The 17,722-nt window shown below is 41.3% G+C and overlaps 1 protein-coding gene across 4 annotated transcripts in view; it reads right to left on the reverse strand.

Annotated features, from left to right (window-relative positions):
• Positions 1 to 6,072: 6,072 nt before the first annotated feature.
• The window catches only part of ACSL6 (acyl-CoA synthetase long chain family member 6), a 318,324-nt gene continuing 306,674 nt past the window's right edge, over positions 6,073 to 17,722 (reverse strand). For 2 of the 4 annotated variants that reach the window (XM_073620688.1, XM_073620690.1), the window contains exons 19-21: positions 12,111 to 12,212; positions 8,441 to 8,512; positions 6,073 to 6,872 (exon numbers count right to left, since the gene is read on the reverse strand). In XM_073620688.1, the coding sequence (XP_073476789.1) occupies positions 6,732 to 6,872; positions 8,441 to 8,512; positions 12,111 to 12,212 (315 nt within the window). In that variant the 3' untranslated portion in view covers positions 6,073 to 6,731. The remainder of the gene's footprint in view (positions 6,873 to 8,440; positions 8,513 to 12,110; positions 12,213 to 17,722) is intronic. The other 2 variants (XM_073620689.1, XM_073620687.1) reach the window with 2 other exon arrangements.

A 17,722-nucleotide genomic window follows, 5' to 3' on the forward strand; every position in this document is an offset into this window, starting at 1 on the left:
TGAGATTAAGACTATTAAGGACAAGCTCCATCCCAATAAGGATAGCGAGGAATATAAAGAAAAATCATTAGGTTTGCAAAAAATCCTTGAAAAAGAAGACAAGGACCAAAGGATCAAGAAAAAAAAGAAATATAATAGGAACCTGTCGGATTATCATGGGAATGTGGTTTTTGATTGGCAGAAAAATCTTCTTGAGGAGTTGGCCAAGCAAAATAGCAATGAGATGGACACTTCTGTTGCCACACAATCCCAGGATATGACGGCAGGCCCATTGGGTGTAGCAATTCCCACTCCTCACCCCAATACACGTAGTATGCCTCAAGCTAGACTCCCAAGAATAGGAGGGAATAATTACCCCCATTATTCGCCACATAGGGGCAATGGTGGCACTAGAGGTGGCCCCTCCTCACCCGGCCAAATGAGACAGAGTGGTGCACCCAGAACCCCACATCCTTCTAATTATGACCCTAGAGATTACCAACAAGGTTTTCCTTCGAATAGGGCACCCCCCCACAGTGGTAGGGGAGGACGGCCCTATTCCAGCCAGCGAGGTGGGGGTTATAATACCGCCCAACCTGAAATCTGGAGAGGCGGACATAATGTAAATTCAGGATATCAATCGCCAGGTTATAGGTATTCAGGTTTTGAACCAGAATGGGGAAGTAATATTCCAATATCGAATAGCTTTTTCCCACTTATGGACAGGGATGGACCTGATGGTAGATTCCCTCAGGATCTTTCCCAGTCTTACAATTTTGGTGGGAGGGGTATTCCCACGCCTTCATTTAAAAACCCTAATGGACCAACACCTCGTAATGAGGCAGCGGCCTCCTTGGATCAGACAAGTTGGGGTTTTCACAAAACCAACCAGGGTATAAAAAGACAGGGAGAAAGAGGAGAGGAGTCAGAGGGAGGAGTCGGTTACGAACAGCAAAAAAGACCCAGAAAATAACAGGGAAGGGGATTTTTAACTTAAGTTCTAGAACATTAACTGATTCTGAAAAGGCCATTCTTGATAAGGGTCTGAAGTTTGTCCCGCCTACCAAGCTGGACAAATTCCACACCTATATGGACATCCATAGATTTGTTAGAAAGTTAAATATAAAGCGTTATGTGGCTAGTAATCCCATTAGAGATAATGTGACGTTGGAGACAGGAATTGTTCACTCGGGGCTCTCCAACGCCTCATTATTTAACCCCCCTGGCACATTAGCACCGGCACTTAAAGTATTTAGAGATATTCTGTTGAAGGATTTGGACCTTTTGGAGGTCAAGAGTGCTAAACTCAACAAAACTTTGCAAGAAGGCCTTGATTCTCTTTGTAAGAACAAGGATTTGGTTATAAGACCTGCGGACAAAGGGGGAGGTATTGTGGTTCTTGATCGACAAGACTACATGACTGAGATGTATAGGATTTTGGATGATCAAAATACTTACACAATGCTTCCCTCTGATCCCAAAATCAAATATGCAAAGACATTACAGAAAATTGTCGATAAGGGGTGTCGTTTAGGTATTCTTAATCAAAAGGAGAGCCTATATCTGGTTCCCAGGACCGTACGCACACCCACAATTTATTATTTACCGAAAGTTCATAAGAGTCTGGTCTGCCCCCCGGGACGCCCAATTGTGAGTGGCATTGATTCACTCACGTTCCGGGTGGGCAGATACATAGACTTCTATTTACAACCCCTTGTACAGAGATTGCCATCATATATTAAAGACTCTAGGCATGTCATCAGGCTACTCTCTGGTATTGAAGTTAGGGCTGGGATGTGGTTGGTCACGGCTGACGTATCATCTTTATATACCATAATCCCACACTTGTTGGGTTTGGGGGCGGTTAAATATTTTCTCGACAGAGATTCTGGCCTTTCATCCAATCAGGTGGAGTTCATAATGGAGTTGCTGGAATACGCTGCCTCCCATAATTATTTTTGGTTTGATAACTTTTACAGGCAAAACACGGGAGTGGCCATGGGGGGTAACTATGCCCCTAGCCTGGCGAACCTCTTCATGGGGAAATATTCTGTGGGCGAGGTACATAGATGACATCCTCCTCCTATGGGATGGCGAACAAGTGGCCTTGCAGGAATTTATGGTTTTTCTTAATGACAATCAGAGGGGCATCACTTTAAACTATGAGATGAGTCAGACCAGCATTAACTTCCTAGATTTAAGAGTCTCTATCAGTGAGAACAATATTGTTACATTAACCTTTTTCAAGGAGACCGACAGGAATTCATTTATACCTGTGGACAGTTGCCATCACCGTCCCTGGTTGGAGTCGGTTCCAAAAAGCCAATATCTTCGCCTTAAGAGGAACTGCTCCAGTCAGATCCAATTCATCGAGCAGGCGAAGGTCCTCACGAACAGATTTTTGGAAAAAGGATACTCTGAGGAATTCCTGGTGACAACCCTTGAAAAGGTCAAGGAAGTGAATAGAGAGGAGCTATTGGTAGAAAGGGGGTCTCGCACCAATGATGATTTTTCTTCTGGTGTCCCCTTCCTGACCACATACTCTTTGCAGCATAATTCCATTAGGAACCTCATACACAAACACTGGCATGTGGCACGCAGTGACAGGATACTGAGTAAGGTGTTGCCAGAAAAACCTCGAGTCATTTTTAGGGGTGTGCCCTCGATACGGAACCAGTTGGCCCCTAACATTCTGAATCCACCAGTCTCTAAACCTAGTTTTTTTGGTCATTTAAAGGGATTTTATCAATGTAGAAGATGTAGGGTCTACGCATATAGCGTATGTCCACATAGACGGACTACCACTTTTTCTTCTAATAGTACCAAACAATCATATACTATTAAACCATTTATTACCTGTACTACGGAGGGGGTAATATACATGTTGCAGTGCCCTTGTGGCCTGCAATATGTGGGCAGGACCAAGCGACCCCTTCAGGTCCGCCTCAATGAACACATTACTAACATTATAAGTGGTTTTAGGAACCACTCTGTATCAAAACATTATTTACAAGTGCACGACAGAGACCCCTCCAATACAATTTTTCTGGGCATAGATAGGTATAGTCCCCATTGGAGAGGGAGTTCCTTAGTTAGGGAAATATCAAAGTTAGAAATGGTTTGGATACATAGATTAAGAACTTATGCACCCTATGGGTTAAACATTGATACCGACGTCAACGCTTTTATAGACAATTCATGATTTTCCTGAGATTTTAAGATTTGGCCCATAGTGTGGAATTTTCCTTTTATCTGCATTTCATTTTTATCTGCATTTGCATTTTTATTACATTTGATTTTCTATTAATTTTGTTTTTTGGGGTTTGTGAACTCGATCTGGATTATGAGCATGTGTGTGCCTTTTCTCCCCCCTTTTTTGAGGGTAGGGTTTACATTATGCAATATAACCTATGGCGGTGTTTTGACACCCGTATTATTATAGCACCTGATTAGGAATATAAACGCTTAATTGGTGGAGCACGTGTTATTTTACACATTTATAAGAATCTTTAAAGAGATTCCTCACTATTCATTATACACTGCACATTATGCTTTCATTCACTGTTTTGGTTTGTGTCTAATTAGGCAAACATACAGTACGATATATGTTTAAGAAATTAATTAATTTATGAGGAAAAAAAAAAAAAAATTTTTTTTTAAATATTGGTTTATGACAGTTGTTTATGATTTAGTTCACATAATATATCAATTTCTATACATTTTGATATGTTCTTATTAACTTATTTTCACACATTTTTGTTTTTTGACATATAACTTTAACATCATGAGAGGATATTTACTATAGTACAGGGTACAGGGTCAAATATATGTCGATCACTATTCACTTTGTAATTTTAATTGTTTGCTTACATATATTATATATACATTTAATCTGGGATGGTAGTGGTTTCTTTTAACGTTAACTCTAATCACACTCTCTTTACCCATATGGTTGGGATTGATAACAATAATGTGCTTAATTGGGTAAGGTTATGGTTCGTTTTTTGGGATGGATGTGTGTACTAATGCACACCCTCTCAGGACGTCCGCAAACTAAGGGAACCTTTTCCCATACTTAATATGGCGCCTGGATGCTCCTTGTTCAGAACGAGGCTTGGCTCTCTTTATAGTGTGGTGAGTCGCTGCGTTGCCCGTTCCCCATTGACAACGTCAGGTGATGACGAAACGCGTCTGGGAAGGTACGCATTGACGTCACCACGCTTTTGGAGTGAGAGAACGGGCTCCGTTTGTTTGTATGCCGGCCGGCTTTTCGTATATGCAACTCTGCTAACATAATTGTAAGTGACTACATTTTTTAATAAATATCTGAAGGATTTTATACTATGGTGAGTTCTTCTTCCTTTTGGGTTATCCGTGGTTCTCGTGTTGAATGGTGATATGTGACAGCGCAAGCGAGCCTGGAGATTTACCCCCCATATGAACACCGGGAGCGCAAGCAAGCTAAAAGGCCTTGGCTGGGCTATAGCCACCTGCCCTTTTATGCTTGCCATCTGGTAAGCAGGTTTAACTACTACGGTGGATTGTCACTACTGCTTAGAAGTACAAGGTGGTGGTGTTCTTACTTTGAAAGGACTTGAAAATCTCCTTGATGTCATTTGTATAGACTGAGTCTTTCTGAGCGCAGCTTTTTACAGGAATCTCTATTTTTCAGTCAGAAAAAGTTCCTATCCGAAAAAGCAATCGTCTGTATGCAATTCGGATGTGCAAAAAATCATGCATGCTCAGAAACAATTCGACGCATGCTCAGAAGCAGTGAACTTCATTTTCTCGACTCGTCGTAGTGTTGTACGTCACCGTGTTCTTGACAGTCGAAAGTTCAGAGAACTTTTGTGTGACCGTATGTATGCAAGACAAGCTTGAGCGGAATCCTGTCAGAAAAGCCATCATATCTTTTTCCGACCAAAATTCCGATCTTGTGTACGCGGCATAAGGCTTCAAAAATGAAACAAATGCACCAGAGAGATAGCAGCAACATTAGGAGTGGCCAAATCAACAGTGTAGTACATTCTGAGAAAAGAAGAATGCACTGGTGAGCTCAGCAACATAAAAAGTCCTGAACGTCCATGGAAGACAACAGTGGTGGATGATCGTAGGATACTCTCTATGATAAGAAAAATCCATTCACAACATCCAGACAAGTGAAGGACACTCTCCAGGAGGTGTGTGTATCATTGTCAAAGTCTACAATTAAGAGAAGACTTCACAAGAGCAAATACAGGGGGTTCACCACAAGGTGCAAACCATTCATAAGCCTGAAGCATATAAAAGCCAGATTAGACTTTGCCAAAAAACATCTAAAAGAGCCAGACCAGTTCTGGAAAAGCATTCTTTGGACAGATGAAACTAAGATTAATCTGTACCAGAATGACGGGAAGAAAAAAGTGTGGAGAAGGCTTGGAACAGCTCACGATCCAAGCACACGTCATCTGTAAAACATGGTGGATGGCATGGGCAGTGTGATGGTATGGGCATGGGCATGCAATGGCTTCCAGTGGCACTGGGTCATTGATGATGTGACAGAAGACAGAAGCAGCCGGATAAATTCTGCAGTGTTTTAGAGATATACTGTCAACCCAGATTCAGCCAAATGCAGCAAGGTTGATTGGACGGCGCTTCACAGTACAGATGGACAATGATCCAAAACACACTGCAAAAGTAACCCAGGAGCTTTTGAAGGAAAAGAAGTGGAATATTCTGCAATGGCTGAGTCAATCACCTGATCTCAACCCAATTGAGCATGCATTTCACTCGCTGAAGGCAAAACTAAAGGCAGAAAGACCCACAAACAAAGGACAGCTGCAGTTAGAGCCTGGCAAAGCATCAGATAGGAGGAAACCCAGTCTTTGATAATGTCCATGGGTTCCTGACTTCAGGCAATCATTGCCAGTAAAGGATTCTCAACAAAATATTAAAAATGAACATTTTATTTATGATTATATTCATTTGTCCAATTACATTTGAGCCCCTGAAAATGGGGGGACTGTGTGTAAAAATGCTTGCAGTTCTTAAAATTTGTACTTGATATTTATGTTCAACCCCTTGAATTAAAGCTGAACGCCTGAACTTCAAATTAATTTGGATTGTTTCGTTTTAATTTTATTCTGGTGGCATACAGAGCCAAAAGTATTAGAATTGTGCCTGTGTCTAAATATATATTGACCTACAGTTACTGTTAAAGCTTGCACATTTGTTTGAACCAATTCATGATCTAGTTTATATATTTATTTTGTGCTAATTAAACCATTTAATAAGCAATAATGCTCAAACAAACAGTTGTTATAGTTATTTTATTGAAAACTATTAATCTCTGTAAATCTTTAATAGTTTACACATCTTGCAGTATTTGCAATGTTCTATAAAAAGGACACAAAAGTCCTCGCAATCCAGAAAACCATCAATGTTTTTTCTTAGGATTCGTGCAGTGATCCTGAAATAATTTTATTTGACTTCAGTTTGCTTCTTAAAAAAAAGTGTCCTTACTAAAGCCATGTTGGCATATTGTACTATACATTTTAGTCTTCAGTCCATTGCTGTACAGTATAAACACTGTCATGCTAGCAATACTTTAAAATAATATTGGTTAATTTAACCTTGGTTGTCATTCATCATTTTCTTGCACTCCAAGCACTTTTAAAATAACTGCAAAGGCTAAAATCCAAAAACAAAAAAAAGAATGTATTCACATATTTCTGTAGATTATGTGCATGATAAGACATATTGTTCACAGAGTGTCACACAGACACTGTGGCATAAAGCTCCGCTATCTCCTCTTTGAAGAAGTCTCGGAGTTCCGGTCTTTTCGCCTTCAGTGTTGGTGTCAATAATCCATTCTGTACGGTGAACATCTCTTTGTGGATGTGAATAGCTTTAACCTATTATAAAATATACAACAATAATAAGCATTGAGTAGTGGTATTAAGCACTGTTGGTTTGTATAGAAAAGACAGAAGAAAAAAATAGCATTAAAAGGACGACATCTCTTTTTAAAGAAGTTGTCATTGTTTCCCAACAACCTGAGCAGCAGCAGCCACCTACCTAAATATTTACATTCAGCCCTACTTCCAAGTTCTTTACTCTGGTGCCCTATCCTAATCTGTTCAGCCTCTGCAGAAAAAAAAGCCCCGGCCACATTCAGCTCCCACTGCTCATGCATCTCGCTCAGCCCATTCATTCCTACGGCTGGTCCATACTTACTGTGTCCCTATGTCATCCAGAGGTGTATGAAATGAATGGGCCAGGTGGTATGTGCAGTAGTAGCTGGACATGTCGGGCACATTTTTTCTGCACAGGCTATTCATCGCCACTAAAAATGAAGCTGCCTTTTCATGGCACAGCAACTGGAATCATAACAGTAAAACAGGGAATGGGTCTTCAAGAGGAATGTTCATACAAAATGTATGCGGATGATCATCTCTGCATTTAAAATGTCTATTTTGGGATTGGGAACTACTACTATAAGTTAAATGACTGAGAGGGAGGAAAAGGAACTGAACTCTAAGCAGTAAGTTATGTAAAATTCATGCAATTAATGATCTGGCAGTAATGATATGATCATGGGTGGGCTTGTACAGGGGGAATGTATTTATCCAGGGAGGGACTGTGGAAGACAGCTTGGTTTGTCTTAATGACAGGGGTGGATGATCTATAGCAACTGTTAAATTATAACTCTAGCTATAAAGTTTTTTTTTCATTTTTTTAGATGAACCAGTTTTAACGGCTGCCTTTGAAGTCTTATCACTTCCTGAGTATTTCTTGGGTTGCAAACAGAACAGGAAGTTATGATGAATCTCTCCAGTGGCCACAACAACAGCAATGTTTTTTTTTTTTTTTGTGGTGTGGGAAAGATTAGAACTTTTGTCATTGACTGATTTTGGTGAAATCTTGAATGGGGAAATCTGCTCTTTATACCTTTCTAGATGAAGGGTGGGAGGGGTCAGGGCAAAGCTCGATTCTAATAGGAATATTTTGGATTTTCATATAACCTTGTCAATATCCCTGAATCCTTAAAGTCTAGGATTTACTGATAATTCTGACTTTTAATAACCAAAAGTATCCCATGTTTACGCATTTTTGACACTCTACAAAATGGCACCCCTATAGAATGAGGTGTTTAAAACTTTTCCCATTTAATTTTTTTTTTTTTTTTAATGAATATAGTTCATTCCTCTTTTTTATATTGGACTAAAAAAAATAAACTGAAAACATTTAAAAAAAAAATTGCAAAATGATAGATTAGCCACAAAACAGGCTTAGCAAACCATGTTTTAATATAAAGTAATTAACTAAGCAAAGTACACCTAAAAATGGTCAAAATCCAAATTCACAGGTTTAAAACCAATAACTGACACGTACCAGCAATGTTTGCCATCACTCAAAATACAGCATGTAGCATTCTGTAAAAACATACTTTATAAAGGCACTTCTGCATATCTTTTCTTACCTGTTCAAAAGAATGAAGCCCACTCTCTTTTCCTAGTCTCACCATATCAGCCATAATTGCTTTCTTGAGTTCCTAAAAGAAATTAAAGCAAAACATATTCTCACTTTTAATCCCAACAATGGAATGATCGCTTTTCAATTTTAAGTTAATAAAATTATCATATACAATTCACATGATCCACATGTCCTGTACCTGGAGAATTTTTATCTGGAATTTTATAATAAACTCTTTGAGGTTGAATGACTAAAGGGGTGAAAGATTTTCCCCTTGCATAGTAACTGTTCATTGAGCATTGTAATTAAAGTGAAGACATGCTCGCTTCAATCAACCATTCATGAGCTTGCAAAAAAATCATGCTTTTTTAAAAACTATTGTGAACATGCCCATTGCAGAGTAAACATTCTCTTTGTAGAGTGTATAGCCTCTTTTCCTTTAAAATCTCAACCCCCTTATGTGTATGTGTATTTCTGGAGCATACAGTACTTTGGGAACAGCTTGCTACTGCTCATGTAACAGCTTTCATAGGAAAGAAATTTAAACCATGGAATATGGAATTGGCCTTAGAGTCCTTTCACACGGTGCTACTTCATTCAGCAGATGAGCCATGAGCAGTTTCTCTGCTGAACCAGAGCTGAATGGGGCAGATGTCAGTTTTGTGGCAGCCATGCCCATTCAGTTAGTGTCTGAATTTTGAGAGTGGACTGTAGCGGACCAGTGATGGCTCTATCAGGGGCCTGGATGTAAATGTACATGTGTCTGTTTACATCAGGTTGCCTCTGATCCATGATGTTCAGGTCTGAAAAGCAGAAAAGAAAGCAATCCTTTGCCTTTTTTTTCCCACAGACCTCAACAGCCTCGGAGGTAGGTAGATGTAAATGGACACAAGTCTGTTTACATCCGCCTGCACATAGAGTTTCATGAAGTTCACAATCAAGTCCACCTGAGGTGAAAGGGGTCATAAAGTGAAGAACTGTTTTTTGCTCTGGCTGAAAGAATAAGGACCCAAAGTGTATTAAAAAAGAAAGAAAACCCATTTATGGATTCTCTTGAGTTAAAAGATCAAGATTAACACATCAATAAATAAAGTTGTATTTTTATCTAAAGATACAGTACATATTTTGGAGTCAGTTTTATTTTAGGTGAACTTGCAAAGGATCCAAAAGGCCCATTTACCAGGTAAGGGGGCGAGGCAGCAACTTTTTGTTCTTTAACTGCGGACAGGCAAGATGCACATAAACCACACCTCATTGCTGGCATTCCTCTTAGGCACTAGTTAAAGAGAGATGCATTTCATGGGATTGTGATTGGCATGCAAGCTATTATCAGCAAGGTTGAGGTCCTGTATAATCACACCGCTCCAGCAATAAGGATGCCAGTACATATACTTGGTGTTATCATTGGTAAGGGCACTCTTTTTTAATGTAAAAACCCCCCCAATAAAATAAAAAAATTATCCCTCCACACCAACTACTCTGATATCCTTTTTCTGAACAGAGATTGAAAGAAATTGGAGTGGTTGCTATGAATCCTTATGACACTTTCATAAATGATAGACCTTGGAATATGTCAAAGCTAAACAGTGCTAAGGATTGTTATTTTAAGTAAATGTGAAACTGTTTCCCTTGAAGCAGGAACATCAGGTTTGAGGTTTGCAAGAAGGCTGAGGTCATAAGGGAGGTTTTCATATATGAAATCTATTACATGAAGGGATTTTCTCCAAATGATTGCTGTTGGCCTAACAGGATCAGGACATTTGCTGTTGGTTTTCACAATTTATTTTATCTTACAGTAAGTGAGGAATTCTTACATTAGCATTTTAAATTAAACATGTCACATAAAGCTCATTTGTCCTTGCCTAAAATGTTCTACGATATGGTATGGAGAGAGTGACCTAAAACCTGAACTATATAATAGAAGTGAAAGAAGAAGGTGCACCGGCAATACCATAAAAACTCTTTATTAAATAAAACCAAATGGCAATGTACTCACAAAGGTACACCATCAAGTGCATGTAATACCATGTACACATGACTGGACTTTTAGACCGAACTGGTACGACGGAACAAATCGCACAATTCGATCGTGTGTGGGCTTCATCGGACCTTTGCTGTCGAAAAATCTGATGGACTTTAGAAATAGAACATGTTTCAAATCTTTCCAACGGACTCGAGTCCAATCGAAAAATCCGTTCATCTGTATGCTAGTCTGACGGACAAAAAACGACGCAAGGGCAGCTATTGGCTATGAACTTCTTTATTCTAGTCCAGTCGTACGTCATTACGTTCGAAAGGATCGGACTTTGGTGTAATCGTGTGTAGGCAAGTCCGATTCGTTGGAACTCCATCGGAGCTCCGTCAAAGTCCTTCGGGGTTCAGTCCGTCTAAAACTCCGGTCGTGTGTACACGGCATAACAGGTCCAGTCCCACATAGAAAACATGTCCATCCACGAGGGCACAGCTTATGCATTTCAAGGGCAGAGTCCTCTTCTTCAGAGCTGGCCAGAACCCCTTGGCCACAGTCCATATTTAGTGGTACACTATGTTAAGAACACACAGGCCCACACCTCCAAAAGGTGGAGGGGGCACATGTTTCCTAAAACACTTAGAATGCAATAACCCCTGCAGGGCAGGGATCCTGGACTAAATAATGCTTAAAACAATATAATACCGTGGTGAGTGTAAGCCATCATGTACAATCATAAATAACAATCTTTAAACAGTACGTGCAAAGCCTCCACCCTGTTTGACCATAGCTTCAATGTTTGGACTATACATAAGCAGCAGAAATGAACAACCACCATCTAAAACATTGCCATCGTTATAATAGGTCAGATCAGTTAGGGTGGAAGGGAACGTTTCGCCCCTATGACTGGCTCACAATAAACAAAAATAGCTTGAAATAGTTCAAACGATACAACTTCTAAAATTATAAACTTTGAGATATGTCAAAGCTAAACAGTACTAAGGATTGATACTTTAAGTAAATGGGAAATTGTTTTTCCTTGAACCTGGCACATCAGGTTTGAAGGTTACAAGAAGAAGGCTGAGGTCACAAGAGAAATTTTCATATCTGAAATCTCATTACACGAAAGAATATTCTCATAAAAGTATTGCTGTTGGCCTAACAAGATCAGGACATTTGCTGTAGTTTCCTTGGTTTGGTGAGGAATTCTTACATTGGGATTTTCAATGAAAAATATCACAAAAAGGTTATGTGTCCTTGCCCAAAATGTTCCACAATATGGTATGGAGAGGGTGAGTATATAACCATTGCCCAAAATCTGTCATCAAGCTAATTAAATACCAAATACATGTTTAATGGAAGCAGCCTTTTACTAATTTCTGGGCAGCAGGATCATTGTGGCTTTAGTCAGGATGATTTACCATCGGATTGGAAAATGTTTACATAATAATTTGCTTTAATTAACTCTCCCCTAACTCAAGAATGTGTGGGTCACTGTACCATAGCATGTAACTGGACAGTGGAAAATTCCAGTAACACTTCTCAGCAGATGCTTTCTTGGTCTCAGATTTCATTATTCTTCTGGTTGCACAATTAACATGTTTTTCCTTGAAAAAATGTTTCTTCCTAACTGTTCTCTTCCAAAAGATGGATTTTTTTTTGCAGAACAGATGATACATTTTTAATGTTAGAAAAAAAAATTTCATACCAAATTGTTGCATAGTTCTGCGAATGATCCTTCAAAACCTTTCTTCTTTGCCCATCCTGGCATCACTTCAGTATCAGGAACAACAATTCCAACCAGAAATGCCTGTAATTACAAGTCAAAAGATGATCATAGAAAGATATGCATATGAAAGTTGATTTTGAAGATAAAAAGGGTAATTATTAACATATTTAATAAGATATATGGTTATGGCTTGGGTTATGGTTGGAGTGCACATTGCTGATTCACCCAAAGACCCTCTTCAGGGTTTGGTCCCTGGTTCTTCTACTGAGTGGGTAGATGAATTGCATTGCTTTTTTTAGGCCTTAGCACAGGGTAACCCTTTAGCTAACAGTGTCTAAGTGATACATAATTATATAATCCTGTGCGTTGTGGAGGTTATACCACTTCTTTTTTTAACCAAAACTGCTAGGTACCAAACTGGGTACCTGATGACAAGGGTCATCAGTGACCATTAACAAAAAATATATATAAATTGGTATCGTGCTGTACAAAAATACCAACTAATGTCTAAACTAAAAATGTGTACTGTGAAGTAAACTATTATTCACAATAAACCAATTTATCCTAACAGACTTGGTGTGTTTCCTCAAAAGTGTGCCTTAACCACTTAAGGACCGCCTCACGCCGATGTACGTCGGCAAGGCGGCACGGGCAGGCAAAATCACGTACATATACGTGATTTGCCTCCCGCGGGTGGGGGGTCCGATCGGATCCCCCCCCGGTGCCCGAGGCGGTCCTGTTATGTCCCCCGGCGATCGGAGGTGAGGGGGAGGCCATCCGTTCGCGATCGCCACCGGCCAATCAGATCACTTCCTTTGCTGCTGTATGCTAAACAGCAGCAAAGGAAATGATGTCATCTCTCCTCGGCTCGGTATTTTCCGTTGCAGCGCAGAGGAGAGAAGACTTCACTGTGAGTGCACAACACTACACACACAGTAGAACATGCCAGGCACACAAAACACCCCGATTCACCCCCCCCCTGTCACAAACTGACACCAGCAGTTTTTTTTTTTTTTATTCTGATTACTGCATTGGTGTCGGTTTATGACAGTTACAGTGTTGGGACAGTTAGTATTAGCCCCCTTTAGGTCTAGGATACCCCCCTAACCCCCCCTAATAAAGTTTTAACCCCTTGATCACCCCCTGTCACCAGTGTCACTAAGTGATCATTTTTCTGATCGCTGTATTAGTGTCGCTGGTAACGCTAGTTAGTGAGGTAAATATTTAGGTTCGCCATCAGCGTTTTATAGCAACAGGGACCCCCATATACTACCTAATAAATGTTTTAACCCCTTGATTGCCCCCTAGTTAACCCTTTCACCACTGATCACCGTATAACCGTTACGGGTGACGCTGGTTAGTTCGTTTATTTTTTATAGTGTCAGGGAACCCGCCGTTTATTACCGAATAAAGGTTTAGCCCCCTGATCGCCCGGCGGTGATATGCGTCGCCCCAGGCAGCGTCAGATTAGCGCCAGTACCGCTAACACCCACGCACGCGGCATACGCCTCCCTTAGTGGTATAGTATCTGAACGGATCAATATCTGATCCGATCAGATCTATACTAGCGTTCCCAGCAGTTTAGGGTTCCCAAAAACGCAGTGTTAGCGGGATCAGCCCAGATACCTGCTAGCACCTGCGTTTTGTCCCTCCACCCGGCCCAGCCCAAGTGCAGTATCGATCGATCACTGTCACTTACAAGGCACTAAACGCATAACTGCAGCGTTCGCAGAGTCAGGCCTGATCCCTGCGATCGCTAACAGTTTTTTTGGTAGCATTTTGGTGAACTAGCAAGCACCAGCCCCAGGCAGCGTCAGGTTAGCGCCAGTACCGCTAACACCCACGCACGTACCGTACACCTCCCTTAGTGGTATAGTATCTGAACGGATCAATATCTGGTCCGATCAGATCTATACTAGCGTCCCCAGCAGTTTAGGGTTCCCAAAAACGCAGTGTTAGCAGGATCAGCCCAGATACCTGCTAGCACCTGCGTTTTGCCCCTCCGCCCGGCCCAGCCCAGCCCACCCAAGTGCAGTATCGATCGATCACTGTCGCTTACAAGGCACTAAACGCATAACTGCAGCGTTCGCAGGGTCAGGCCTGATCCCTGCGATCGCTAACAGTTTTTTGGTAGCATTTTGGTGAACTAGCAAGCACCAGCCCCAGGCAGCGTCAGGTTAGCGCCAGTACCGCTAACACCCACGCACGTACCGTACACCTCCCTTAGTGGTATAGTATCTGAACGGATCAATATCTGGTCCGATCAGATCTATACTAGCGTCCCCAGCAGTTTAGGGTTCCCAAAAACGCAGTGTTAGCAGGATCAGCCCAGATACCTGCTAGCACCTGCGTTTTGCCCCTCCGCCCGGCCCAGCCCAGCCCACCCAAGTGCAGTATCGATCGATCACTGTCGCTTACAAGGCACTAAACGCATAACTGCAGCGTTCGCAGGGTCAGGCCTGATCCCTGCGATCGCTAACAGTTTTTTGGTAGCATTTTGGTGAACTAGCAAGCACCAGCCCCAGGCAGCGTCAGGTTAGCGCCAGTACCGCTTACACCCACACACGCGCCGTACACCTCCCTTAGTGGTATAGTATCTGAACGGATCAATATCTGATCCGATCAGATCTATACTAGCGTCCCCAGCAGTTTAGGGTTCCCAAAAACGCAGTGTTAGCGGGATCAGCCCAGATACCTGCTAGCACCTGCGTTTTGCCCCTCCGCCTGGCCCAGCCTAGCCCACCCAAGTGCAGTATCGATCGATCACTGTCACTTACAAAACACTTAACGCATAACTGCAGCGTTCGCAGAGTCAGGCCTGATCCCTGCGATCGCTAACAGTTTTTTTGGAAGCTTTTTATTGAACTGGCAAGCACCAGCGGCCTAGTACACCCCGGTCGTAGTCAAACCAGCACTGCAGTAACACTTGGTGACGTGGCGAGTCCCATAAGTGCAGTTCAAGCTGGTGAGGTGACAAGCACAAGTAGTGTCCCGCTGCCACCAAGAAGACAAACACAGGCCCGTCGTGCCCATAGTGCCCTTCCTGCTGCATTCGCCAATCCTAATTGGGAACCCACCGCTTCTGCAGCGCCCGTACTTCCCCCATTCACATCCCCAACCAAATGCAGTCGGCTGCATGAGAGGCATTTTTATGTCCTCCCGAGTACCCCTACCCAACGAACCCCCCCAAAAAAGATGTCGTGTCTGCAGCAAGCGCGGATATAGGCGTGACACCCGCTATTATTGTCCCTCCTGTCCTGACAATCCTGGTCTTTGCATTGGTGAATGTTTTGAACACTACCATTCACTAGTTGAGTATTAGCGTAGGGTACAGCATTGCACAGACTAGGCACACTTTCACAGGGTCTCCCAAGATGCCATCGCATTTTGAGAGACCCGAACCTGGAACCGTTTACAGTTATAAAAGTTAGTTACAAAAAAAAGTGTAAACAAAAAAAAAAAACACATACAAAAATATAAAATAAAAAAAAATAGTTGTCGTTTTATTGTTCTCTCTCTCTCTATTCTCTCTCTATTGTTCTGCTCTTTTTTACTGTATTCTATTCTGCAATGTTTTATTGTTATTATGTTTTATCATGTTTGTTTTTCAGGTCTGCAATTTTTTATACTTTACCGTTTACTGTGCTTTATTGTTAACCATTTTTTTGTCTTCAGGTACGCCATTCACGACTTTGAGTGGTTATACCAGAATCATGCCTGCAGGTTTAGGTATCATCTTGGTATCATTCTTTTCAGCCAGCGGTCGGCTTTCATGTAAAAGCAATCCTAGCAGCTAATTAGCCTCTAGACTGCCTTTTACAAGCCGTGGGAGGGAATGCCCCCCCCCCCCACCGTCTTCCGTGTTTTTCTCTGGCTCTCCTGTCTCAACAGGGAACCTGAGAATGCAGCCGTTGATTCAGTCAGCTGACCATAGAGCTGATCAGAGACCAGAGTGGCTCCAAACATCTCTATGGCCTAAGAAACCGGAAGCTACGAGCATTTTATGACTTAGATTTCGCCGGATGTAAATAGCGCCATTGGGAAATTGGGGAAGCATTTTATCACACCGATCTTAGTGTGGTCAGATGCTTTGAGGGCAGAGGAGAGATCTAGGGTCTAATAGACACCAATTTTTTCAAAAAAGAGTACCTGTCACTACCTATTGCTATTATAGGAGATATTTACATTCCCTGAGATAACAATAAAAATGATTAAAAAAAAAAAAAAAAAAATGAAAGGAACAGTTTAAAAATAAGATAAAAAAGCAAAAAAATAATAAAGAAAAAAAAAAAAAAAAAAAAAAAAAGCACCCCTGTCGCCCCCTGCTCTTGCGCTAAGGCGAACGCAAGCGGCGGTCTGTCGTCAAACGTAAACAGCAATTGCACCATGCATGTGAGGTATCACCGCGAAGGTCAGATCGAGGGCAGTAATTTTAGCAGTAGACCTCCTCTGTAAATCTAAAGTGGTAACCTGTAAAGGCTTTTAAAGGCTTTTAAAAATGTATTTATTTTGTTGCCACTGCATGTTTGTGCGCAATTGTAAAGCATGTCATGTTTGGTATCCATGTACTCGGCCTAAGATCATCTTTTTTATTTCATCAAACATTTGGGCAATATAGTGTGTTTTAGTGCATTAAAATTTAAAAAAGTGTGTTTTTTCCCCAAAAAATGCGTTTGAAAAATCGCTGCGCAAATACTGTGTGAAAAAAAAAATGAAACACCCATTTTAATCTGTAGGGCATTTGCTTTAAAAAAATATATAATGTTTGGGGGTTCAAAGTAATTTTCTTGCAAAAAAAAATAACTTTTTCATGTAATCAAAAAGTGTCAGAAAGGGCTTTGTCTTCAAGTGGTTAGAAGAGTGGGTGATGTGTGACATAAGCTTCTAAATGTTGTGCATAAAATGCCAGGACAGTTCAAAACCCCCCCAAAGGACCCCATTTTGGAAAGTAGACACCCCAAGCTATTTGCTGAGAGGCATGTCGAGTCCATGGAATATTTTATATTGCGACACAAGTTGCGGGAAAGAGACAAATTTTTTTTTTTTTGCACAAAGTTGTCACTAAATGATATATTGCTCAAACATGCCATGGGAATATGTGAAATTACACCCCAAAATACATTCTGCTGCTTCTCCTGAGTACGGGGATACCACATGTGTGAGACTTTTTGGGAGCCTAGCCGCGCACGGGACCCCGAAAACCAAGCACTGCCTTCAGGCTTTCTAAGGGCGTGAATTTTTGATTTCACTCTTCACTGCCTATCACAGTTTCGGAGGCCATGGAAAGCCCAGGTGGCACAAACCCCCCCCAAATGACCCCATTTTGGAAAGTAGACACCCCAAGCTATTTGCTGAGAGGTATAGTGAGTATTTTGCAGACCTCACTTTTTGTCACAAAGTTTTGAAAATTGAAAAAAGAAAAAAAAAAGTTTTTTCTTGTCTTTCTTCATTTTCAAAAACAAATGAGAGCTGCAAAATACTCACCATGCCTCTCAGCAAATAGCTTGGGGTGTCTACCTTCCAAAATGGAGTCATTTGGGGGGGTTTTGTGCCACCTGGGCATTCCATGGCCTCTGAAACGGTGATAGGCA

This window comes from Aquarana catesbeiana, linkage group LG03, assembly GCF_042186555.1.
Source record: "Aquarana catesbeiana isolate 2022-GZ linkage group LG03, ASM4218655v1, whole genome shotgun sequence".
Classification (NCBI taxonomy): Eukaryota; Metazoa; Chordata; class Amphibia; order Anura; family Ranidae; genus Aquarana; species Aquarana catesbeiana.